Source organism: Trachinotus anak, unplaced genomic scaffold (genome assembly GCF_046630095.1).
Source record: "Trachinotus anak isolate AG129_WGS33_773 ecotype Australia unplaced genomic scaffold, CSIRO_AGI_Tana_v1 ptg000026l, whole genome shotgun sequence".
Lineage (NCBI taxonomy): Eukaryota > Metazoa > Chordata > Actinopteri > Carangiformes > Carangidae > Trachinotus > Trachinotus anak.
The window spans coordinates 8,420,924-8,448,144 of NW_027273877.1; the positions used below are offsets into that span (position 1 = coordinate 8,420,924).

At 42.7% G+C, this 27,221-nt stretch overlaps 2 protein-coding genes across 2 annotated transcripts; one reads left to right on the top strand and one right to left on the bottom strand.

Annotated features, from left to right (window-relative positions):
* Positions 1-3,613: 3,613 nt before the first annotated feature.
* xkr6a (XK, Kell blood group complex subunit-related family, member 6a) lies at positions 3,614-14,101 on the top strand. The gene is made up of 4 exons (XM_071464366.1): positions 3,614-5,079; positions 8,445-8,641; positions 9,391-9,808; positions 10,349-14,101. The coding sequence occupies exons 1-4, from the start codon at positions 4,484-4,486 to the stop codon at positions 10,851-10,853; spliced, it is 1,716 nt and encodes a 571-aa protein (XP_071320467.1). The 5' UTR covers positions 3,614-4,483; the 3' UTR covers positions 10,854-14,101.
* Positions 14,102-18,339: 4,238 nt separating this feature from the next.
* Positions 18,340-26,409, bottom strand: enpp4 (ectonucleotide pyrophosphatase/phosphodiesterase 4). Its single transcript, XM_071464367.1, has 8 exons — positions 26,262-26,409; positions 23,748-23,985; positions 23,233-23,526; positions 22,894-22,998; positions 21,711-21,909; positions 21,426-21,602; positions 21,022-21,291; positions 18,340-20,615 (listed from the first exon to the last, which is right to left on the bottom strand). Exons 2-8 carry the CDS (start codon positions 23,982-23,984, stop codon positions 20,518-20,520), a joined length of 1,380 nt encoding a protein of 459 aa, XP_071320468.1. The 5' UTR covers position 23,985; positions 26,262-26,409; the 3' UTR covers positions 18,340-20,517.
* Positions 26,410-27,221: the final 812 nt, after the last annotated feature.

Consider the following 27,221-nt stretch of genomic DNA (forward strand, 5'->3'; position numbering starts at 1 on the left):
CAGGCAACTGCCCTTGGCCCACAGAGGTTCATGGTGGGGGCCTTAATGTGGCTCCCACTTCACTATAATCATTCTACATTAATATATCACACCTGTGGCCCAAAACAGACATATAACATTATGTAGCACCGAGTTACTTACACATGGAGGAGAAGAAAACCAGCTCTGAGTGGAGCCCCGGCCCTTCAGCGGCTCCCGGAGACCCCTGCTGGCTCCAAGGTCAGACTGGGAAATAAACTCAGCCTTGAACTTGATAACAAATGCACAAATGACACTGAAAGAGCTGGTGAGGACACTGGAGCAGGCAAAGACTTGAACAACTGTATGGTTTTGATGGTCATTGCAGCCTGGTTAATTTGACCTTCAATGCAATCATGGAAAAAACATACATTTGTTAACCTGCAACATAATTTAGTGACTGTTCTGTAGTTTAATTTGAATTGTTTATAGGACACATATAAAATCTAATTCAATCAAGATTCTCGAGTGAGATGTTTAATGGTGTATTTTTATCTCACAGAAGACAAAACTTCTCTCTCTCTCATCTCAGGTATTTAAATCAAATCAACTTTCAGCCGAGAGAAGCCAGACTTCACTGGTCAATGAGAACTGCCTCTTCTGTTCACCTAAGTAATAATCTTTTTTCTCACAGAAGAAAAAAAACAGATGTGAAGAGGTAGAAATGCACAGGACATTTTTTTTTTTTTTTTTTTTTTAGCTGTCTTCTTGTTCATTCAGCAACTCATCATCGCATTTGGATTCCTTGTTGTTTCGACTTCTGCATTTTTCACAGACTGAACACGCTGTCCTTATTGAAAGATGCAACAGCAGACTCCTTGACCAGCCGATGAATGACAGTGTCTGAATTTATACATAATACAGTCAGAGGAGCTCGAGCACAAAATGTCTTGCTGTTTTTGTGCCTAAACTGGTGGGTTCAGTTAATGTATTTTCCATTTTTAGTTAGTTTGTTCATTCTAATTCTCGTTAACTGTGTTTGGTGCCTTTGAAATCAACATGTTTTCAACCTGTGCTCATAAAAGTAAATAAATGATATATAAATAATAAATTAAACTCCACCTGAGTTGACCCTTGTGTTCCTGATAGTCTCCCATCATGCAGCACTGCGCTGCCTGTTGACCTTGGCAACAAAACCATGAAAGGTCCTTAGATTTCGAGGCTGCTGCAGGACCTCCTTCTCATCCTGCTTGTTCTCAGCATTGCTCTTAATTCTTGACAAATCGCTCCCCCACAGGAGCAGGAAACCTCTATCCAATTAAATCTGACACTCACATATATATATGGTTCTGTCTTTAAAACCTTTTTTGACAGATAAACTACATTTCACTGACAGCCGCAGCCCTTTCTCTGGCAATCCAAGACTTGCATATAAACCAAAAACTGTTCAATCAAATGTTCAATATATATTAATATATTCACTTTCACATAGTGGAACTACTATTGGATTAGAATCCAGTACTTTTTCCACCACTGTCAGACTCCAATTAAAGTTTGGAAATAGTCAGTGTCCTCCCCAGTTGTCCTTCCTGCTGTGCTCAGATCATTTTCAACTGTGTGATCTCTATTTAGAGCAAATAACGCTCCAGTTAAACCTGCATTTTTGGTTTATTTTCATAACAATTTGTGCATCTTCCGTGTGTCTGAAACTCCGTACTCTCCTCTGCGTGGTTCTTTTTAAATTGCCAATTAACTTCAGCCCTATGTGGAGTTTCTCCTCCGACATCTTGGTGCAGATGCACAAATGTCTGCCTGTAGTGAAGTGAATGGAAACACAAACAGAAAATCTTTCTTGTAATTACATCGACTCCTTATCTCTCTCCGTCCTCATTCACAGCCAGATTAAAACTCTCATGTTGTGTCTTTCTGATTCCCATCAACTCAGAACAAGGTCATTGTTTTTTCATCGTTTGAGGTTTACTGCTGATCCAGGAGCTGCTGCTGCCTCTGCCTACTTTTGTCCTGCACATCAGCGCACAAGAAGCATTTGATCTCGACTCCTGCGGCATTTTTGCAAATTCAATTGGATGAATATTGTATAGTGGAGGGTGGGATTGCAGCTGCAACCCTGACTGTGATTCATGAAAAGAGGTATGGTTTAATTACTGTATGTGCCATTTTTTACGTTTGAATTTGTTTGGATCTACAGGTTTTCCTTGGAGTGCAGATGTGCAGCCTTGACTTTTTCTGAGGATTTCATCTTTAAATTCCTGACGACCTCAGCTCTGCTGTGGACGATAGCACCAAACATCCCACCCCAGGTGCTCAGGTCATATTTCTTATTTTGCTTTTTTTTTTTTTTAAAGATTTGCTCTAATTAGCCTTACGTCCAGGTGTCAGGGAAAATAGCCCACACTCCGAGCACTAGCTGAGTAACTCCAGTGTTGATGTCACTCACTCTCATTGTCTCACAACACACACGCACACACACACACACACAGCTGTACAATCATCTACTCCCTCTCCCTGTCCTTCAGCTGCACAGCCATGGTTGTCATGACAACAGAGAGGCTAATCTCCAGTGGACAGAGAGCGAGAGAGAGAGAGAGAGAAAGTGCAAGCGCTTGCACAGAAACGTGCTTATGAGAACGAGGAGCAAGTGTGTGTGTGTGATAAAGAGATGCAGTGCATGCTTGCATATTTCTGTGTGTGTATGTGTGTGTGTGTGTGTGTGTGTAAGCATGCTTGTGAGAGAGCGTAGCTTGTGTGTGCATGCACCATCCACCTCAATTGTACAGAAGCAATGTACAAAAATCCCATTTAAAATATATATATATCTATATAAGATAAATCCATTTTACACTCTCATTCTTTTGCTTGCTCTGCTAATTCCTCCATCCATCCTTCCCTCATCAGTTTTGGGAATTGCAACCCCTCTTCCAGTCTTCGAATCCATCATTTCCTTCATTTTTTCTTCTATTGACCTTCATCATTCTAAAAAAAAAAATCCATATTTTATTCCCCCTTAGACTTCCTTCTCCTTAAAACTCCTAAACCTACCCCATGTTTCTTCTTTCCTTTCTCAATTCATACAGTAAATCCACTTTCACCCTCTTTTTCTGGCTCAAAAATCTGTTTTTTTCCCCCTTTTTCTGTCTCTGACATGCCTCTTTCATCCCTCCAACAATTCCTAAATCTGCCCCTCATCCTCTCTCCTGTCAGTCTTTTCATCCTTTTGAACTGCTTCCGCCTGAATCATCTTTTCTATCTTTGTCTCTCGCTCTCTGCACACACACACACACACACACTCCTTTCATCTCTCCTCTAATTCCTAAATCCATCCCTCTTCTTCTATCTGCCCCTCAGCTTTCCACCTCCTTTAGCTCCTATACCCCCTCCTCTCTCTCACACACACATGCAGTGTCCATCCCTGTTTCTCACATTCCTAAATCCTTGCCACTCTAACTCCCTGCTTGCCCAGCAGGGATCACACACACACACACACACACACACACATATGTTATGGCTGATTAGGCTGCCAGAACCACAGGGCAGTCAGCCCATTGGAGGAGATGATGGAGGGATGAATGGAGAGTGTGAGTGAGAGAGGGAGAGGTGGGAAGGGGGGGGGGGTATTGGGAGAAGGGATGTTTGGAAGAAAGGATGATGATTGATGGAGAGATGAATGGCAGAAGGTGGAAATTTCATTTTTCCTCCCTTTCCTAGTCGGAGGAAACTGGCTGTTTTTCATTAGAAAACAATCAAACCTGCTCCTGCACGACCCATGTAGGTGCAGATGTGAGCTGAGGGGCTGAGATCGTTCTCCGGCAGAGGGCGGAGTGAGAGAGAGAGAGAGAGAGATAGAGAGAAAGTGAGGAGTGGGGAAGCGGGAGCTGCAGAGGGCTGGAGCTGCGGAAAGGAGCGGAGCGGAGATGGGCTGCAGCGGATGCCGGGCGGGCCTATGTGCAGCCTGCGTGCGGGTATGAGAGGCGGGCGACGGGGGTCCTCCGGTTGACCGAGCAGGAAGGTTTATATTATATATATATTTACAGAGAGAGAGAGGGAGAGAGACAGACAGAGAGAGAGAGAGAGAATAGCCTGGTGTCCGGTGCATCCACACACACACACACACACACACACACACACACACACACACACTCATTCACACGTCTTAAGAGCAGCGGGAGATGCATTACGTCATAGCCTCCCGTCGCCCTAGATGACGGGATGGTGCAGGGCTGCCGGACCACACCGGGAACGGATCCCGCCGCTGCCGCTGCCGCTCGCCCGCGCCCGGTGGCGTCGTCTCGACCGGAAGTGGAAGAAGCGGAGCCGCCGTCGCGCGGCCGCCGGCTCTGATGGCTCCTCGCGCCCCGGGCGGGAACGAGACACAGCAGTCGCCGCGGCGCGAGAGGACCGGGGGCAGCGGGTTCGTGGGAAGTGACGTGGCATCCGCGCCCCGCGAGAAAGCACCACGGTGCGGTTGTCGTGCGTTTCGCAGGAGGGCAGGAGCGGGAAGGGGAACATGGCCGCGCAGTCGGACGGCGGCAAAGCCGGGGTCGGGTGCGGCGGCGGCGGCGGCGGCGGTTTCGCGCAGCTGTACGATGTTGACGCGGAGGAGCCGCTGGACTCCGCCGCGATCCACATCTGTCAGTGCTGCCGCTCCTCCGCCTGCTACTGGGGCTGCCGCTCAGCCTGCCTCGGCTCTCTGCTCGGCGGGGGCCAGCCTGCCGGAGGGGTCGGCATCCGGGAGACTCACTGCCCGCCCCGGGAGCAGCTGTGGCTGGACTGCCTCTGGATCATCCTCGCCCTCCTCGTCTTCTTCTGGGACGTTGGCACGGACCTTTGCTTGGCGCTGGACTACTACCAGAGGCAGGACTACCTCTGGTTCGGCCTCACTCTCTTCTTCGTGCTGGTGCCGTCGGTGCTGGTCCAGATACTGAGTTTCCGCTGGTTCGTGCAGGACTACACCGGCGGGGGGCTCGGAGAGGTGGAGGGTCTGACCAAGCGGGGGGCACTGGCTGTGGGGTGCCAGTATCCCGGCAGGGACCGCCTGCAGCTGGCCACCATCTGGCTGTGGCAGGCCACCATACACATCCTCCAGCTGGGACAAGTGTGGAGGTAGGGGAGCCCACAGCACGAACAATAACACACCTGAGCCACACTCCTTTGTATCTCTGTCACACACACACACACACACACACTCTCTTTTATCACACACACACTTCATGTTTTTAATAGGGAGAGTGGTGTGTCTGCTCAATGGAGCTGGAAGAAGAGAAAAGCCTGCTTCACGCTGACAGGCAGGAGAGGAAGAGCAGGAGGAGGAAGAGGAGAGGCTCTGTGTGACCTCTCCAGCACTTCACTTACTATCTGGGAATGACGGGCAGATATTAAGTGAGACAGTCAGGGAGACAGAGATCCTACTTTTACAGACAAACTTTGTGATCTAGTCTTACTCCATAAAGTTTCTTTTTGTTTTTGGGTCACCTAATGAAAAGTTAATTCAGCAACTCATGGTGAAGAGTCTGCAGCGGAGCGGGGCAGAATTTATGGTTGAGAGGGTGTAGTGAGTGTAAAGTTACTACAGTAACCCTTAAACCGCTCTTCAGGAAGAGCCATGCATCCAGTGTGTGTGTGTGTGTGTGTGTGTGTGTGTGTGTGTGTGTGTGTGTGTGTGTGTGTGTGAGAGACAGAAACGCTGTCCATGGTGCTTAATACACTCTCAGCACCATGGACAGCGTCTCAGTCAGGGTCCTTCATTGTAGTTGGAGAACAGAGGAGTAAGGGCTGTGTGTGCACATTTGTGTGTGTATATGTGTGTGTGTGTGTGTGTGTGTGTGTGTGTGTGTGTGTGCATGCGTGTGTGTGTGTGCTCATGCGTGTCAGCATGTGTGACCAGTGGAAAAACGGTGTCACGGCTCTTCCCATGAGTGTCAGCATGCATGGAGAGTACAAAGAGGAAAAGCATCTGCGCTTCTGGCAACGCATCTCCCTCTCTGTCTCACTGTATGTGTCGCTTTCTCTCTCTCTCTCACACACACACACACACACACACACTATATGTACGCACATATACACACAGTTGGACGCTAATTGTAGTGCTAAAAGCACTGGCGGGAAAAACAGACACACACAACTACACACACATGCACTCTTGCTCTAACACACACACATCTTTCTATTGCAACTGTGGATTCATTGCTCTGCTTGCTCCTTGTTTCATATATTGTGTGTGTGTGTTTGCTTGTGCGTGTGTGTGTAGCTTTGACAACACTAGTAGTAGTAACAGGAGTGTGCTTGCTTGTCGTCAGCCTCCTAGTCCTCTATACAAGGACGGTGACTCTCTCTCCCCACCCCTCTCTAAGAATACTTCTTAATGATGTCCACTTGCCTTTGGGCAGGCAGCAAGGAGAGTAGAGTGATGTGTGTATATGTTTGTGTGTTTGTGTGTGTGTGTGTGTGTGTGTGTGTTAACATCCTGCAGTGCAAGGGATGTACTACTCAGCTCCTCTGCTTCGGTCTCTCTGTGGTTGTAGGGTTAAATCAACCCCCACACACAAACACACATCCTACACACACACACACACACACACACCCGAGCCTGCAGAATGGACTCTCCCACCTGGAGGACGTGAAGGACCAAGAGGAGGAGGAAGGAGAAGAGGACGGGGGGGGTCAGGTGTTTGTAGCTGAGGAAATGGTATGGCCTGATTGAGACAGATTGCTTAGAGATGGCGAGGCTGTGCAGAAAAGGAGGGGTGAGGATGGAGGAGGGAGAAAGTGAACGGGGGGAGGGGAGAAGAAAAAGCGCAAGAGGAGCGAAAAGGAAGAGTGAGAGTGGTGGGGGTAGGGTGGAGGGGTGGAAGATATACTGTATTCGATACATATGGTTTGAAACCACATCCTTCCATGTCAAGGCGTTAAGTGGCTGTCAGGTTCGCCTGTCATGCCGCACAGTAAAAGCAGCATTATTCACCTGAACACGAATGAAAACACTTCCTGTTTACACAATTTGAAAAACCCCAAAACAAATGATCTTGGTTATTTATCCTTCAATGTTCTTGAGTCAAGGACAAACAGCATTTTGGTGTCTGTATCTTACAAAATCCATTAAATCAGCTATAAATAGTTTATTTAGAAGCATTACCATGTATATGAGCACCGTGCGTGCACGTGTAAGCGTTGTCCTATGGATGGTGCATTATTTATGTTATGTGAATTACGCTTGTATGTTTCGAGCCAGATGGCTGTAATAGTTGCACATACAGAGCCATGCATAATGTAAGAGCACACACCCACACACGCAATGACACCCATGCACGTACATTAGTGCTGCACACACAGGGAAGCATAACATTAGAGTACCTTTGTACATATACACATATGTGTCCATGCACACACACACACACACACACACACAAACACTCTGTCAGTGCCCTGAGGCAGTTTTAATTGAAATCGCTGCCCACATCCCACCCACATGTACTGTAGTTTCCCAGTTGTACAAATCCACTCAGAATGTATGGATCAAATAAAATCACGGCTGTTTGCTCACAAAGATCTATTGTTGATCATGCAATAATGAAAGCTGGAAGTCTTTATAATGCAAGTATGGCTATAGGTTGTAGCATTGTATTTTTTTTATTGATCATATTAAGCAAAATAGAGTGAGCAGAGTGAGAGAGCAAGTTTATTTATTGATATGTTTACTAGAGTCAATATCAGATTGTCACAACAGGATTATGGAAAATTTGGGGAAAGAAAGTAAAGATTTCAGTCTAACTTTGTTTATTGTGTGTTTTGTCTCTTTTTTGGCAAATTGATTCGACTCAAATACGAGTGTAAGGAGGTGGAGAGAGAGTCTGAAGTCGGATCATCAACAGACATTTAAATGGATGATGCTGATTTGTCTTTAGCTGTAGATTGTTATTAACAGTAATGGGGCACTCCATTGCACTTAGACTTGAGAGTGACATTTAAAAAAAGAGTGATCAAAACTGAACCAGCAGAGACAGAGACACCTAATGATCATTTTATTATTGATTCATCTATTGATTATTGTCCAGATTCATCTGTTCATCATTTTGTCAAGGAATTGTCAGGAAACAGTAAAAATGGCTGCTATGATTTTGCAGAACTGACCAGCAACTTTGCTGAGCAACAAACCAAAACCAAAAGTATTGGGCTTAATAAGATGTTGACATGATTTATCAATTATCAAAATAGCTACATGTTAATTTCCTGCTGTTTGACAAATGGATCAATTAATTATTTCAGATCTAATTTGCAGTCAGATTAACAGACCAACAGTTGTAACTCATCAGGGAATGGCAGCACTGGTGGTAGTATCACTGAATTTCATTTTCATTTGGCTTGAAAGAGAAGTTCACATAATTAGTGAGAAAAGAAAATAAATAAGACTGGAGGATGAAAACAAGTAAATTATGAATGCTAATTAACACTCTCACTCTGACCCCTCTCAGGTACATCCGGACGCTGTATCTGGGCATCATGTCGCGTCGGCAGAAGGAGCACCAGCGGCGCTGGTACTGGGCCATGATGTTCGAGTACGCGGACGTCAACATGCTGCGGCTGCTGGAGACTTTCCTGGAGTCTGCACCTCAGCTGGTCCTGCAGCTCTGCATCATGATCCAGGAGAACCGAGCCGAGACGCTGCAGTGTAGGTGGAGCACAGAGCCCGCCGGGCGGACCGCCTGCAGCTCTTCACACTACTTCACAGGGTGTCCGAAAAGCCAAGGCGATCAGCTCCACACGAACACATACCAGCTTCCTGCCACATTAACAAACATAACACCATGTTTTTCATGTATCCCACAAAGCACATACAAATCAGCAGCTGCACAAACAGTAATTAGCCATTTGCACACATCGTGCTCAGTAATTTGTGGCTGCAGATGGTGCTGCTTTTTGGGTTTTCACACAGCGGTTGTTGTTCTGGTAGTCCCAGAAAGAAAGCACAATCAGAAGTGTACGGGGGATGTGATAGCCATCAGCCTACTCTCCATATTCATCCAGGATATGTATCATCTAGGCGGCCACCCACTGGTGTTATTCATCCCTATCACTCTGGAGTTTTGGGACACTTCTTCTTTAATGCAAATATGTGACTAGTACAGGGGGTGGATGCACACAGCAGCTGGGACACTAAAAATGACTTTATATTTCAGACTCACACCATTAAGCGTCATTACCAAATGTTTCTGTCGTGTCACACACTACCTCTTATTTAAGGATGTGCTCAAATTATTACACCCACACTGACTCAAAATACATTTGTACTTTTTGTTTCACGAACCGAACTGTGACTCGACTTTGTTCTGATTGACTCAGAAAAAGAGAAGCATCTAAATCATCCACCTCTGTTCTTTTTCTATTTTTTCACCCTGGTCTCTCTCTCTCTCTCTGTAGGCATCTCCTCCCTGGCCTCCCTCCTGTCTCTCGCCTGGGTTCTGGCCTCCTACCACAAACTCCTGCGGGACTCTCGTGACGACCAGCGCAGCATGAGTTACCGCGGGGCACTGTTGCACCTCTTCTGGCGCCTCTTCACTATCTCATCTCGCGTCCTCTCACTCGCCCTCTTCGCCTCCCTCTTCCATATCTACTTTGGCATCTTCGTGGTGCTTCACTGGTGCGCCATGGCCTTCTGGGTCGTGCACGGAGGCACTGACTTCTGTATGTCCAAATGGGAGGAGGTGCTCTTCAATATGGTGGTTGGCATCGTCTACATCTTCTGCTGGTTTAATGTGAAGGAGGGCCGGACGCGATACAGAATGGTGGCGTACTACACTGTGGTGTTGGCGGAGAACACCATCCTCACTGGGCTGTGGTGAGTCAAAAGAAAATCTGAGGGGACGTGGTCAAGGCTGTTTCCTGAGGATACTGGTTTAGGTGTTGCAGTGGCCTTATATGTCTTTATATAGAGAACTCTAATAGTATAAATGCAGGTAAAACCTCATTTTAGGTTCAAACTGGTGTTTGTACTTCTTATCCAAAGACTGATTTGAAAATGTTCCATTGTTTCCAAAACCTGTTAAAACACATCAGGGAGCCACACTGTTGCACTGGGCGACATGTTCCTTCATTAGGATGAACATGAGCGCTACAGTTTATTTTAACTACATCCCACATGCTTTAAATTCTCACTAGAGCAACAAATGTGGATTAATCTGCCCCTGAAAATAGTCCCCAACAAATAAACTTTTTTATACTGCAGCACCCAGCTGCTTTAGGGGATAAAAATGTTAAGATGATCATTAAAGGAGCGAAGTATGGTGAAGTGACAGAACACAACATAATCACACACACACATTAATGCACATGCAGACACGCTCACATTAATTTAACCCCCTGTGTCGACACCATCCAGGTATGCTTACAGGGACCCGGTGTTGACCGACTCCTACGCTGTCCCAGCACTGTGCAGTGTCTACCTGACGTTTGCTGGGGGCGTCCTGGTCATGCTGCTGTACTACGGCTTCCTGCACCCTGCCACTGCCCACCTCCAGCCAAGCCCCGCCTCGTCCTGCTGCGCCCAGCTGCTCTGGGGTCTCCCTCTACCCCCTTCTGCCCCGCCGACTGCACCGCCCACCCCAGCTCACATGACCAAGTCACAGACGGAAGAGGATGTGGCCGAGACGTGTCTTCCCGTCTTCCAGGTGAGGTCGGCCCCCCCCATCTCTAAGCCTGAGGGCCCGCTTATAAAGATCGACATGCCCAGGAAACGGTACCCGGCATGGGATGCCCACTACGTAGACAGGCGCCTGCGGAGGACTATAAATATCCTGCAGTACATAACGCCAGCCGCTGTGGGCATCCGCTACCGTGATGGACCCCTACTGTATGAACTGTTACAGTATGAGTCCTCACTCTGACACGCACACACACACACACACACACACACACACACATCAGTACACATAAGCACATGTGCCACCATAAAAAAAAAATGTATGTATCCATGGATGTTCAGATTTAGAAAAGATTTAGACACACATTCGCACGCACAATGTCGCACTTGATATAAGCACACAGATACAAAAGCAATCTGTGCACACACACTCACAAACGCACACACTCACAAGCACACGCACGCACATTCCTTGCGGGCACCTCCGACCTGCGAGTCCCATGGCCATGACTCAACAAGCTGCTTCAGCGCGAGTCCATCTCCCTCTTTCTTTATCTCTCCGTCTCCCTATCTCCAAATCCTCTAATCGCTCTTCATCTGGTCGCGCTTCTTTAATTTCACACGTCCGTGCTCCGCTGTGAAGAAAAAACAAAATAAAAACATGAAAATGAGCGCAGTTTGACCACCGCATGCCGTTTACGTTGTGACGCTCACACTTTCACGGGTTTCAGTAGAATAAAAAGATGTGACAAAGAAAGACCAAACGTCACTTTTAATAAAAGGAGTTTGTGAACATGTTGTCGTTAGTCTAGTCAAAAGGTAGTGTATATATTTTCTATGTACAGAAGGGATGTTTTTTTATGTACCGTTAACGTTGTTGCCGGCAAAGCAACTGGACGCATCGGTTTTTGGGGTTGGCTGATAAGGTTAGAAAAAAGAGTAGCAGAGCATGATGGGAAAGATGGAGACAGAGAGGGTTATTGCTACCTAATGAGCATGCAAACAAATTAAAAACTTCAATCAAAGCTTTAGTGAGCTCTTAAAGGGACAGTTTGACATTTGGGAAGTACACAGAGTTAGATGAATGACAAATCTCTGTCCCTATGCTAACTGTGGAGCTAATTAGCTTAGCTTAGCATAACCACTGAAAGAAGTGTAACAGCTAGCATTGCTATGTTTGAAGTTAAAGAAATCTCCCTACCAGGACATTTGAACCTCATTAATGAACACACTGTATCTTTTTTTTTTTTTGTTAATTTGTTCATTTATTTGTTAAATCTGTACAAATACAGAAATGTAGAAATGACTAGCTGTGGGTTTATGGGCAGTGTCGTGCTGTGACTATTTCTTGGCAAGGTGCAATGACTTCCTGGAGTCTTTGTTGTCCAAGAAATAGTGAGAGTAAATAGTCACAAATTTAGAGGCGCTGGTAGGCAGATTCTTACACTTTGGGCAGAGCCAGATTAGCTGTTACCCCCTGCTTTCAGTCTTTATGCTAGTCTGAGCTAATTGTCCTCTGATTGTAGCTTCATACTTGAGAAACAGATAAAAGTGTGGTGTTCTCATCTAACGCTCAGCCACAACGCTAATTAGCACATTTCCCAAAATGTCAAGCTGTTGCTGAAAGGATGCTAACACTTAGGCATACATAGTGTTAAGAGACCATTAGCAACATTAGCACTAAAGTGAGATAAAATGAGAAGAATCAAGAGAAGACTAGCTACACTAGCTTAAATTTCATGAATCTACAGGTCATATGCATAAAAAAACTCATCTTTTAATTGTGAACAGGTCTTTAATGTTAGTCGTAGTCACTTTCTCTCACTCAGCACCTTGTATGCTAAGGTGTTAGCATGGAGATACACTGAGGACAGGTGATTTGTTCCTGATACTAAACATGCAGACTAGTCAATGGGGCAATCTCCCCAAAACCCATGTGTTTTTGAAACCTGAAGTATTTAAAGTAGGCCATTAAACATGATAAACACCCTTAAAAGGAAACAAGATGTTACAGAACCAACAGTATAACAGATTTTACAACTGTCTTACTTCAGTATTAGTGCCTACAGGAAGAGACATAAAGCAGTGAATGCCTGTCACACTGTGTGTATGCCATCTTGGGGTCCAACAGTTCTCCCATTATACATAGAGGCGTCATGGGAGGCTACATTTTCTTTACTTATTCCATTAACAGTCCTTAATACCTAATGTGTTGGTTTACCTGGTTGGACAGTGGCAAAAAAAAGAGAAAAATCGCCTCCAAATTTTCGACAGAAAGAGCAAATGCGGGACTAATTATTTTTGATCTCTGTCTACTACACTTTTCTGTGTGTGATGTCTTAATCATGTCAGTCCCACACTAACAGGGTGCTGCCATTGAAGCCGATACAAAACAGTTTTATACTTCAATCGTCACAACCCTCCCGATGACTTGTCTTCTCCTGTACTGTGTCCAACATCAACTCCTCCAAAGCCACCCACGGCTGAGCTGTGATGTATGGCTCATTATTTATTTTTTTGTTTGTTTATCCCTGTAATCCAAGCTGTTACATTGGCAGGCGACAACAAATGAGCCGAGATATCAGTCATCAGCCCGTCGACAGGAACGTTGCTCCTGAAATCCCGCACCGTTAATGGGGCCACGTGGTGTGGTGGCGAGTAAAAGCGAGGGGTTTGGAAGGTAGTTAAAGAGTTTCTGCCGTCCAACGCTCCGCACCTTTTCTCCGGTCTCATGTCAGCGGCAGGGCAGGTGAAACCCGGCCATGAGCCATTTCAGATGGTGCAGTTAGGAAAGACGAACACACACATGCTTCTTATTGCTGCTGTCCGAGAGAATCGAAGGAGTGAAAGAGAAAGAATTCAAGAGAAATAAATAGTGTTAAAAGGGGTACTTTGACATATTTTTGAGTCTCTTCTGTTTGTTTCTTGTCCAGATGAGTCAAATTGTAGACAGATTTCTCTGTTAGCGTGGGCCGAGTTGAGTGCTGAAATAATCATTTGATTGGTCATGTGACGGAAACTTAATCAGCAACAATTTAAGTGATTAAATCATCAAAAATCAAGCAAAACTTTTCTGCCGTTAAAGGATGAGGATCTACAAATTTTGAGTGATTGTTAAGACAAAATACACAATTTTAAGATCACACTTCTATGTTTTATAGACCAGCAGTTCCCAAAATTTTTGGCCGTTGACCCTAAAAGATGAAGCAATTTCTCTTTGAGACACCTTGCTGAGGTAAAATTATTCAGTAATACACAGGAAGAAAAATTAGAGTAAAGTTAGCATAATTTCGTGCGGAAATTTTTAACAACTTGTGACCCCCTAAGATTTATCTACTGGTGGTCTTGATCCCTAGTTTGGGAACCACCAAAAATGTTGAAGTATCCCTTTAAGTTTGAACAACGTGAACAAGGAGTGAGCTTACGTTACTTTTCCGTGGTGCTAGTCGATAAAAAAAAAAAAAAACAAAAAAGAAAAAAAAAAAAAGACAACTCACTTCATTTGCTGCAAACTGGCAAACAGATTCAGTAGGTGCGAACGCGCAACAGAAGCAGCAGCGTCGGTGTTCATATGGTGCAACACTCAAGCTATAGAGTCAATTGGCTGCTAATCCCACTTCATATGGTGCAAATATGAAACACACATGTACTTATGGTGCAATAAGGGCAGATTGTCTCTTTGAATTCTATGGTGCAACTTGAGTACTGCCTTCAGTTATCAGCCAGGGCTGTGCCAAAGGCTCCGTCCAAACGGACAACTGCTCTTCCTGCAGAAGCTATGCAAGTCTCCGATGCAGGGAGATGTGCTTAGTGTACATGCTCACAACACACACACACACACACACACAGATTCTCACACACATACAAACACACACAGGGTTTTTCTTCTGCAGCAGGGAGATATGCTTAGTACACACATGCAGACACACAATGAAAAGTAGTGTAACAACATGGGATGTGTCCCTACCTCACCGCTTGAACACACACATACACACACACTCACACACTAATGTCCAATAATCCCTTACCCCTTTATAATTTGGGAACAATATTCATATGGTGCTATTGAGTAAAGCTGGATGGTTTTTGTATAGTTGTGGTTACAGTGGTATGAAGAATTTAGCCAAATATGTTTAGAAATCCTACTCAGATTGATTGAATAGTGTCATTCAATCAATCTGACTCCTCACATAGAGAGTGTACATAAAAACAGCAACACCTTCTGTCTCTGTCAAACTGAGTGACACATAAAAGCTACAATGCCTTAACCGCTCGACAGAAGTGGAGGTGTGATTTTTTTTTGATTTTTTTTTTTTTAAAGATATCTGAGTCATGGTTATGTGCAAAAAAAAAAAAAAACACATTTGGAAGGTGGTGCTTCTTTTTGGTACACTCTAATCTGGACGTGCACTGTACATTAAGCATGGGTTCAGTGTGTAAGAGCACAGAAATCAAAGGAAAACAGCATACTATGTTAGCACGTTGTCCGAAAAAAACGAATATGTGCCATTTAGAGAACACGGTCAAGCATTTTCTGTTAGTTTCACAGCTTGTGCTCGTGAATTTCTTGCATGAATGTTCTAGATTTGAGGGCACACATGCTCCGAGGGTTACTGCAGAGGCGTAAAGGTTTTGAAGAGTCACAGTTTTGTATGCGCCTCTGGGTTGTTAAAGGGAGATTTATGTTGAGCTGTCCCACTAGCTTTTCCCCAGCACTGACCTCTGACCTTTTCACCCAAACCCACAGCCCCTTTGCACCCAGAGCTCCAGCTAATCAGAGATCAGGTTTAACACAGCCAAATCAGGTCTAACACAACCAAAAAAATACAGTTATTTCTTTATGATCATTCATGTGTGGCATTCAGACTCGACCGTAGCGCCACAATAAAACTACAGGTATCATCACGGTTTCATTTCAATTCAGGCTTTATTACCCACTAGTGAAAAATCCATGCATCAACAACCAGTCTACCTACAGTCGAGTCTCCACGCTACACATGAAAAGTTTCTTCCTTCACCCAAATAAACCAGAGCCTTAGCCAGGCCCACTATGGAGGAAATTAAAGTCCAGTCAGTGTTATTGTATGGCTACACATCCACAGCTATGCAAGGTTGCAAACAGAAAAGTTCTGGGCTTGGATAACCTTTACAAAAAACAACAAAAAAAAAACATCACTGTACTCATGTATAGCTTGTTTTTATCTTTTTTTTTTTTTGCCTTTTTTGTTAGTTTACAATGACGAGGTGAAGAGAGCAGAAAACATCAAGTGTTAACGTGCAACAGTGCAAACGTGGTGTACCATTTGTTTACATTTTTCGAAACCTTTTTGCATTTGTTTATGATAATTTGTAATAATTTTTATGCACTTAATTTACATTTTTCTCGATCACATATGTCTGTTAGTAGGTTAAAATTAGTCTGGAGTGGAAAAAAACAGTGTAATGCACCTTTATCTTGGGAATAACCGTGATGGATGCAACCTCCCGACTGAGAAATGTGCATCTGATTGTGAAAATCAAAACCAGAAAGTTTTGTTTTTTTTTTTTCTTTGGAAAAACACTTAAATGTTCCACTATCAGGGTCTGCAAAGCATATGAGGCCTGTGGTTAGGCTGTGTGTGTGTGTGTGTGTATGTGTGATGTGTGTGTATGTGTCGAGTGCAAGCTACCGTATGTGTCAGTAATGCTTCATATGCTTTTTTTAGCCAAAGTTTTACTTGCTTGGTCCAGAGCTGTGAAAGTATCATTACTCATTGTGGTTTTTGTAGAACTCCAGGCCAGACGCTAAGCTGTTTCTGATCTCAGACCAGTATCCACCAGATTTGAGTTCAACTACAATTGAGATCTTTTAAGCACTGAAGAGGTTTGGTTATCTTGGCACAAATACACAAATTCTATCATAGAAAATGATTGGGCAGGATGTCAGTGGTTTGACTCAGGTCTGGATACTATAAGCACAGGGCAGGGTCAAACTAAACTTTAATGTGGATGTACCTATAAGATGTACCATGAGCTTTTATTTTGTCAAGGTCATGCTTTTCTACTATGTTCTTCAGCTTGGAAAAAAAAGTAGCTCTAGACATTTCGATGTGCAAAAGTAGCTTTTATTTTTTGGTGGTTGGCATTTTGATTGTAAATACCTTTTCTGGTAATCCTCCTCAGTTGGATCTATGTTTGATGAATTTGCTTAGATGGCTCTTTCAAATGTACTGATAGTAAATGTTCTTTATAAATATCCAGAATGTAAGATGACAGAAGAAAAATACAGCTTGACTGGAAACTGTGTTTTCGTAGGAGTCTGTGCCATCGTGTTGTCTTGAGTATAAGCACACTGATATTAGATCTGTAGGCAGGGTGAAGTTTTTGGAGGTGATCTGCCAGACAGCCATAATCCTCCTCTCTAAAAAAAAAAAAAAGGGGGAAAAGTAGAACAAATACATGATTAATGGATTTAGTTAACATGTTTCTCATATTCCTGCTAAAGATTAAAGATTACTTTTAATTGCACTGTAAAGACAAACCGTCCCCACAAGCAATGATTAATAAAAAAAAAAAGATATACAAAAATCTTACGGTTTTAACTTTGTATATTTTGTGTTAAACTTTTGTTTCTTAAACCAATTGGAAAAAAATTGTGAAGACGTCGCTGTGCAAGAATAAGAAATCGTATTTCCAGTATAGAATTTACAAATAAACTTGCCATTTTACAATTCTGTTTGTGTATAACAATAAGAAAAAAACAATAATTATATTGAATTAAATCAAATTTAGAGGTGCTGGTTGCCAGCTTTTCTTTTAACTTTGGACAGAGCCAGGCTAGCAGTTTCCATTAACATTAGCTCAAAGTAAAGACCAGAAACAGGTAGTTAGGCTCTGTCCTAAGTTTAAAATTAACCACATACCAGCATCTTTGAAACTGTCACACTAGCTATTTTCCTTGGCTACCACCTAAGCTAAGCTAACCGTCTCACACTTCATCATATAAGCACATATTTCAAACTGAACATGTTTATTGAGGGACAAAAACCAGTTGTCCTACAGTCTTTGTCCTTGTGAGAGAGGTGGCTGTCTGGCTGACATCTCCTGACTTCACTGTAGAAATGATGGCCGTCGTCATCAACCGTGTTCAAGCCACTCTGGCGTCAGCTCATAAAAAACACCATTCAGGAATCTTCTGGTCTTTGTAGGAATTCCCAAATTCACACCGAATGTTTCCGACCAACGACAAACACGAGAGAAACAAGAACACGTGTTCTGTTATCTCCGGTTTGTCTGTGTATTCTGTGTCCACGACAGTGTAAAAGCATTCTGGGGAAGAGTTGAATGATATTTTCAGTGGCTCTAGGTGGCCAGCGTTAGGAAATATGTTATTTTTGTTACAATACCTCCTGAAAAATAAAGTCTATTTATCTGTGAAGAGACAAAGATTTACAATAATACAGATGACTACATAGAAATTATGACAGATTTTAAATGATGTAAAACAGATATAAATGAAAACATGTACAGTTCATTTGGTTTTGAACATGATACAGAAATGTATATGCGTCAGTATTGAGTTTGATTTTATATATTTACCATTTTATTACATTGTAATGTTGTGACTGCGATGGAGAAAACAAAAAAATATAAAGGAATATAAATTAATTTTTCCAAATGTGTGTCGCTCTTTCTTTCCATCTGAGGTTTTTTTTCTTTATATTCCTTTGAATAACAACACAAAAAAAATCTGATTTTCAAGTAAAATTTATTCTTTTTGAAAATCTCATGAAATCACAGAAATCTCTCAACAGGCCTGACAGGATTTGCATAGTACAAAAAGCATTTTTTTTTACACTTTTCAAAACTGGAAAACATTAAATTTAAGGATCAAACTTATGATAAATATATAATCATTACAATAAGACCATTTATTTGAAACTGGCAGCCTCTATAGTTTATTTTCCATCTTAATATAATTTGTCGCTGGGTTTGCTTTACGGCATGAAATTATACCGTAATGCAGAACAGAATAGGAAGAGGGCACAGATTTAAAAAATGAAATCACCAGAATCTCTGCTCTGACCTAAAGCCATTGTGTTTGTGGCAAATATGGTTTGAATTTTGACAAATACCATGGTCCCATTTGTTTACGGTGATTATATGAAGGCAGCACATGTAATTTCACATATGGATGTTTAAAACAATGCTACATGCAGAGGAAAGAATAGAACAGAACATTTGTTCCTCTTTTCTAGTTTCAGCAGGAAAGAGGCACTCTTGCACCCGCAGACATGAACAGATGCATGAACAATGTGTACTCATTGGATATATGTGTGGAGAAGCATGCAATATAGTGTAACTACTGTCCACAAAGCCATTGAAAAGACCAAAACCAACAATGTATCAGTCCACTAGCCTCCCTGTAGCCTCTCATCCCCCAGTCCACTGGTTGCTACTTAGGATGTTGACAACAGGTCAGAAACATATAACTCTAGGTATTTTCAGCTGGGCACTGTAGTTTTTAGCAAATGTTACTGAAAACAGTGAACAGTGCATTTGTTGGGGATAGTGTTTAATAGTTTTTGGACGACAGTGCTCCTTTAGAGCACAGAGGAATAAGATATATCAGGCTTACACAGACAACACTTGTTTGATGGATCAATTAAGTGCTGGTTTTGGTGTTTTAATGGGGTTTACTATAACTACTGTAAATGTGACTTTCAGTAACCTGTGAGCTGTTAAAGTAGCCTTGAGCAGAGCACCAAATCTGTGGCTGCTCACTCTCTGCAACTATCACAGTGACCATCAATGAAAACTGACTCCAAAATGATCTCTCTGAGCCAGTGTGTTACAATCCCACCAAATCCAAATAATAACTATTATACTGCTTTAACTTTATGAACTAAATCCCTTTATAAAAGTCCCTTTCTTCAGACGGCGAGTACCTCTTTTAAGCATCTGTTATACATCTTAATAATTAATCTTTGGTATAAATTCATATACATAAGTAAGTACAGAATTGATAACTGACAAACCTCTGCTTAACAGACAATTTGCATAGAAATCATCCTCTTTAAAACATCATTTCACCTTAGTCTTTGTCACCTATTATACTTTAATTTAATAGTAAAAATGTATCAATTCAGATTTCAAATTTCAGCTTTTAAACATGCAAATATGGATACAAGGAGGATTATGAGGAGCGTTATTGAGATGACTTCAAACTCAGGTGTCAGTGTAACAAATAAACCAAAACAGCAACAGGACACGCCAAGACATGAAAAATAAAGACGATCAAAAGAATTCCAACTAAAAATCTGTAAAGCTTTCCTCAATATACAAAATAAAGGATAAATGAGCTACTGGCTCCCTCTGCTGACAAGTTATACTACACATACCAAAAAAAAAAAAAAATATTCACACATAAAATAAAGTTTTCTATAAACACAATTCCCACAAAACAATATGAAATTCCTCTCTTAAATCAGTAGCTCAAACAAAAGTCTTTTAATCTCCTGAACTTAAATTAATAATTTCAATGTATGTGAACAAAAAATTTCTTCAAAACAAGTTACATTCCACAACAAAACACTACTGCTTCCTCGTCACATGTGCAAGTCTGTTGTAACAGGATTTTTGTCATAGCAGTAACATTATGGAGAGTCGATATGGTTTTCACTATTTCCTACAGCTGTTTTTACACCAGTTTACCACAGCAGGAGTCAGCAGGTCTGAAGGCTTTTTCCAACAGCAGGTTTTTTTCTACTGCATGTATGTATACACACACGAACACACACATACAGTACACACATGCCAGTGTGAAAGCGAGGGCAGCGGCCTCAGTGGGTAAAGTGCAACATGTCAAGTACCTATTGGAGCACAAACAGGTGACACAGGTTATTGTGTGACGACCAGTTCTGTCCGGTTTACTCCAACAAGGGGTCATCGTCGTCGTCGTCGACCTGCAGCCTCTGGAAAGGACGGGGGCCCGATGGGCGGCGGTAGCTCAGCAACCTGAAAAGAACTGAAGAAGCAAGTGCTGTTAGTTTGTTGATCAGCTGGAGACATGCTGTACATCACTTAACAGCCAAAATGAATAATTCAATCCGGCTACACCACCTCTTTAATAAAATCATACAATAAGGAACCAATAATTTCCTGCTCTTCTCACCACATCCGTGCTTGGTGTTTAAAGACAGTATTTCAGATGGTTGGTGCAGAGATTTCAGCCATGACTAACCACTCTCCATACACTAGCATTTTCCCTCCTTTTTAAACATGCCATTGTTTATCCTCTCTCTGGATGCCCCCGTCTTAAAAAGTGTTAGACCCATCTATAAGCTACCACTTTTAGCAAATATTTTAGAAAAAACAAACAACTAAATTACATTATTTCTTATTAATATGCTATTGCAATCATTTGGACTTACCAGTTATTGTAGTGAGCACCAGTAAGACGCCCACCACCAGGCCGACCATCAGGGGAACATCCCAGCAGGTTTCAGCGGCCAGCAGGCACCGAGCCTGGGTCAGGGTGCCGTTGTTGGGCTGTGCGGGCACTGACAGCAGGTGGCACATGAGCGGATAAATGTCCACGCTCTGTATACTGCTGATTTGATAACCCTGGCGAAAGCTGGGCCCTGTCGCTGCCAGGAAGGGATGCATACTGGGTAGGGAGTTGTCATAACCATGATCTCCCACTGAGGGAGGGAAGAAGAGGAACAGCTGGTGAGCTGGTGTACATTTATTAACAAGAATATTTGTGTACTGTAACCTTCCTGAAATTTCTAATGGTCAATGAGAATACGTAAGAATACATAAGTAAGAGACTTACATTTTGGCAGCTTGTCTTCTTTTCCTTGCACTATGGTCCAGCCTTCATCAGCAATCAGTATGATTGGCTGGATGCGTTCGTTGTTCCGGTAGTGAAGCCTATCAGGGATGGCCTTCTTTAGATATGCTGTCATATGGGCGTGGCACTTATTCAGCAAATCAAAAACAGCCTTGGGATCTGCACACCAACAGACATTTGTGTTAATACTTTATAACTCAGCTTTTCATGGTTTATCGTGGTTGTGTTTGTATGCACACTCATGCTAGCTGATGTAAACTTAGTCACCTTTAAGTGGGATGAGGGCTGCGACAGGTGTGAGGTCCACCAGGGTGTAGTTGTCACGGTGGAGACAGTCGTCCAGCCGTATGAGGCGATCAGCCGAGCACTGAGCCATGCCGTGGTCACTGGTTACCAGGATGTTGATGTGGCCCCAGAGGCCGGTCCGCTTCAGCTCCGACATCAGCAGGCCGATGTTGTCATCAACCTGATCACATGAAAACGACTGTCAATAACTATTTTTCAAAAATAACAATAAAACTAATACCTTCAGCAGAATAATGTAACACTGTTTTAAGAGTCTACAGACAGTGCATGTTAGAGGCTGTATTTAGAAACAGCTGTGCTTTGAGCTAAATGCTAACGTCAGCATACAAACATCCTCACAATGCTGACATGTCTCGCATCTTAGCTTAGCATATTAGCATGCTAATTCACACTGAACACAAAGCACAGTTGAGGCTGTTGAATGTCACTAATGTTGCAGGTATCTGGTCATAAACTAAAGTAGTGGACAAACTGATCTGATGATGATGCTACGTGAAAAGTTAAGGGATCAACAAAGATAATACAATTATCCTGATGGATGGGTTTAGAGTCATATTCCTAATAGGTTGTGGACTGACCATCTGATTAAAACTGGCACGAGTAGCTAAAAATGTTTATCTGTCACCTTTTCTTCCTTTTTATGACCCAATGTCATAATCATCACTTACTGCGCAATAAAATGTTTGACTCTAATCAGATTTTTTTTCAACACATTGTGACATGTTGCGGCTGGAAAACTAAACCAGGGGTGTAATTAGTAACCAGCCAGGGTCATGGTATTATAACTGCTGGCTGACTGCCATGGCTTTCTGGCACAACAAGCTGGAAAGTACATACAAGTAAAGCTGTGATATCATATATCTGGTTAGCTGCAGGTAACCATAGAAACAATCAGGATGTGTCACTCTGCATTATCAGTTACTCCCTGGTGAAAATAACTTAACATCTAGTTAAACTGACTTTCTTTCTGTGGTTGGAGGACTTAGTTTGAGCACATTGATCGAGCATGACAGACTAATAGAAAAACACTCTTTCAGTAATATATGCATATTTTCCAATAAATATACAATATATCTAAGAGATTTTCTTTAGAGCAAAAGTGTCAGGATCAAGTGACATTTTAAATTCAACTGAATTACTGCACCTCTTTTAACGCTTTTCCCATGGCAGTGATGTTGTCTGGGCCAAACTTGTGGCCCGACCGGTCTGGCTCCTCCCAGTAGAGAGCTGCAAACATCACTCCTTGCTCCTGGTGGAATGAGGCATATGGTGCAGAGTGTCAGACAAGAGCTCCTCTCCATACAGACAAGTTTTATTGCCTTGTGCAGCAAAGTTTTACAACAGGGACAGAGCAAAGCGGAAATGGAAACCTTGAAGACATCAACGAGCAAACAGACAGGAGAGGAAATACAGTGAGATTTGTCTGCAACTGAAGAGTTATACATTACACAAAGCAGTCAGCTTACTAAAGTTACTTTTCTACCTTTTCATTTCCCAATATCCAGTTTATCACGTTCCCTAGTCGTCGCTGGAACGTCACATTGGAGTTGTAAGGAAAGAAGTGTGTCGCCGTGCGGTTGCCGATGATCACGTCGGAGCCAGGCCACATCATGGCCGCCGTCTTGTAGCCGGAGTCTAGTGCCGTGAGCCAGAGGGGCTGTGCCTCGCTCCACCACATCGGGTCGGTGTCATTGCTGCTGTGGAAGTGTTTCTGGCTGACCGGGTCGTACATGTTGCTGGCCAGGATGCCGTGAGACTCAGCGTACAACCCTGTCACCTGGAAAACAAATTTAAAAAAAAAAAAACAATGACAAATTTTTGTTTTCATGATCGTTCTAATTCATTATTATGCTAATGCACCGTGTATTTAAGTTAAGTCTATCAATTGTATGTGTTTTACATGACTGATTTATCTGTTTACATAATCAGTTAAACAGCTGGAAGAAGGTGTTTTCAGACAAGCCTCACATACACACAAAGCACAAGCAGCAGCATTACCAGGCTGTAGTGGTTGGGAAAAGTCTTGGTGATGAACACGTTGGTGAGCTGCTCCACCAGGACCCCTTGGCTGTAGAGGAGCCTCAGGTTTGGCATGGGGAACCTCTGCAGGTAGTCCGCCCGGAAACCATCGAACGACACCAGCAGCAGCGGCAAAGGACCCTGATGAGCCGTGTCGTTTTCTGAGGCCAAAGCTGTGGCACCACACAGGAAGCCCAGCAGTATTTTAAAAAACATCCTGAAAAGATGAGACAGAAAGTTATTATGTACGATTAGAAATGAACTGTCTGTCAAAGTCAAGTCTGAAGGATCTGTATCAAGATACTACTGCCTGACTCTGTGGCAGGAAGCCAGACCAGTTTCAAAGTAAAGCTATAAAAAAAAAAAAAGGCCTGGACAACAATATTCATGTACCCTACATGCATTTGTCAGTCATCCTTCTCAGAGAAGAGAAAAGTGATGAGTCTTTTCCTGCCAAAAAAAAACATTCTTCGTTGTTTCACTTTACCTTTTTAAGAAGTGAAACTCAGAGCGGTTACTTCACACCGTAACCGCAGGCAATGTGAAAATTCCAACTAGTCTATGACTAAAAATGTTTGAGTGCCTGGTTCACTTCCTGTCTGTTGTCACAAGTCCTGTCTGCTTATTTTACTGGCTGCTACTGGAGAGCGTATAGTGTGGTCAGCGTGCTCTGTATGGCCAAAGGCAAAAAGTGAGTCGAGTGAGAATACAGTGAGTGTGATAAGGGGAGGAACTGGCTGTGATGGATGCTCCCTGTGACTTATATCATAGTGTATAGTGAGGGCTGGGGTGGGGGTGGGGGGTGGGGGTGGGTGTTTAAGCAAAGGCTCCAATATTTACTCTCTAACTGTTTCTGTTAGATACAATGTAAACCTCTCCTGCCACTCCTCTCACACAACACACAACAACATTTGTGTTATTTCAAGGCCCACAACTAAAACAAGGTTTTTGGCTTTTGTAGTTATTTGATTTCTGTTGATTTCACATTTTTTATGTCCCACATCGACATCCTGTTTCAAATGCATCAGATTCCAAGACAAAGATGCAAAAGTGTGACCCTTAACACAAGGTTGCACATGACCAAAACAGAAACGTATATACACATGTTCTGAGATCTGACCTCAGCTACAGTGCAACCGCTACAGGACAGTAGAAGATTTAATGAAATCCAGTCCCCCTGAAGAAGAGAAATGCAACTTTCATGGAGCAAGATCAGCAATAAATTGCTCAATGACATACCAAGGATTGTACACAAAATAGTCCTATTGTTGTCATTTATAGTTTAGCCCTGTAATTACCTTGTTGAGTCTGATATCAGTGTGTGTTACTTTACACTGTTCTTATGTTTCATAACCTGAGATGCACTGAAAGAAGCAGAAGTCTTGTAAAAACTTTGCCAACAAATGTTGTAAACTTTATTGCCACAGCTGGGTCAGCTTGCGGTACTTTTTTTTAATCTGGTGAGCCAGGGGAATTTGTCCCTTTCAAGCTTGGTTTGCCAGAGTAAAATACATCTTTTACTATACCTTTAATGACAAATAGTGAAACTGAAGAGTTAGATCAGATATGACTACAGGTCTGCCAAGAGCTCATTTAACACACTTTCACCCACAGTTTGACCCGTAATGAAATTCCCCCAACACTCTCTTCCTGTTCAGTTCACTTGTGTCAAGTGTAATTTTCCTATTTACTCTCTGAGCTAAGAGAGTTAAGAAGATCACAAAGATCACAAGCTGTTATCTCAGAGATGCATGAAATTGGAGCAAATCTAAAGAAATTAGATTAGATCAGAACTACAAGCACAGCTCGGATATGACTGGAATACAGAGAAACACTGAATGTCTCTCCCCCTCTTTCTCTTCCTTCTGAGGAGAAGCTCAGAGGTATTGAAGTAAAATCAAATTACTAATACCAACCAAAGTGGTGCAAACTGAGGAGGAAATAAATTGAAAAAATTAGAAATAAACAATAACTCATCTTTTAAGTCTGTCTCTTACACAACATACACACAGTTGTGTTTCCATCACTTGCATTAGATCGTATCAGTTTCCTGGAGACCTGCCATAAAACAAACCACAGTGACCACATGCCAAACCCTAAACCTAACCTTGAAGCAAGTCTTCGCTGTGAAATGTAAAGATTTATATTTTGCGGACTTGCTTTTTGTCCCCAAAAAGAAAGGCAGGTGCTTCCCACGACAGGAGCAGTGACGCAACTGACTTAAGCTGAGAAACTATCCGGACAGGTCATTTGAGTGACCGCAACCAGGAAGTCACTGTTTCTGAAAAGAAAAAAAAAAAATGTCACTAATAAACATATTAATAACCACCGGCATAGATGCAGAAATGGAAGGAATTGAGAAAGTGCGATGTGAGCAGGAAGAACGGCTCCTGTTGTCACCATCGGCAGAGCCGGTTAGCAGTCTACATAGCATGTTAGCTTGCTAATGTCACGGCGTTCAAACAGAAGCCGCGGTCGGTTCAGTCACGTTACCTGTTGGCGGGCTGACGGGGAGTCGTCTTCCACACAGCACAGCTGAAGAACTTTTCCTTTTACTCTATTTACGCAGCGACATCATCAATGGACTTCCTCAAAATACACAAATGCTAGGATGTTGTCGAGTTAGCCAAGATTATTTTTTAAAATTCCGGTCAAGCACTTCAAAATAAAACCCCTCTTTAAAACACGTCTTGATTAAGATTTCCTTTTTCATTTATACTTTCATTTTCTGCTTAAATATCATTTCAAATAATAATATGAGTTTAATAGAAACACGGCCATGTATACATTTTCTTTATTTTATGAGTTTTAAAAACATGATGCTTTTATTTTGATGTAAGCGCCGTGTACCGCTGCCCTTGTTCAGGAACACTTGACCTAACCGTTGACTGACGCTTTAACGGAATTGGCAGTTCAACCAGCGAATCAGCGTCCAGATAATAGATAAATGGGCGGTTTCTCTGTGAGGCAAACATAATGTGCTTGAATGGATTTGTTAAAAATTAGAACTTGTTAAACTGTAGAGAAAGTGTCAACTTTAGCTTGGAACAGCCCAGGACTGTGCCTTCAGTTTTTTTGTAAAATCGTTGAAAATATTATTTCTATGAGATAATAAAGTGGTAAATGAGCCTAGATTAGAAGTGCATGGCCAACACAATGCCCCTCAGCATCACACTGCAGCATTGTGCTGCAGCTTGCAAGGCAGGCAAATTTTCCACACACCGTGTTTTGAATGTATCTCTTGTCCAGCACTAAACTTCAGAGCTTATGACCGTCCTGAGCAGTAGGTTGAGCAGATGGTTATGGCTCCGTGGCAGGTGCTAGTTTTATCAAACTGGTCAATAAACATATTGCAACGCTGCTATAAATTTCACAAGGAGATGCCCAGTGTCTGCCAATGCTTGAGTGATATTAAACCTGGGCTTCTCCTTTGAGCCAGAAATTGTCTTGCAC

Excerpts from the sequence above, each read along its gene's own strand:
- xkr6a (XM_071464366.1), top strand. The coding sequence starts at position 4,484 with ATGGCCGCGCAGTCGGACGGCGGCAAAGCCGGGGTCGGGTGCGGCGGC. Across the intron at positions 8,642-9,390 it reads CCGAGCCGAGACGCTGCAGT|GCATCTCCTCCCTGGCCTCC; the intron begins GTAGGTGGAGCA and ends CTCTCTCTGTAG. Across the intron at positions 9,809-10,348 it reads ACCATCCTCACTGGGCTGTG|GTATGCTTACAGGGACCCGG; the intron begins GTGAGTCAAAAG and ends GACACCATCCAG.
- enpp4 (XM_071464367.1), bottom strand. The coding sequence starts at position 23,984 with ATGTTTTTTAAAATACTGCTGGGCTTCCTGTGTGGTGCCACAGCTTTG. Across the intron at positions 22,999-23,232 it reads GGATATTGGGAAATGAAAAG|GAGCAAGGAGTGATGTTTGC; the intron begins GTAGAAAAGTAA and ends TCATTCCACCAG. Across the intron at positions 20,616-21,021 it reads GGTGCTCACTACAATAACTG|TTCTTTTCAGGTTGCTGAGC; the intron begins GTAAGTCCAAAT and ends TTGCTTCTTCAG.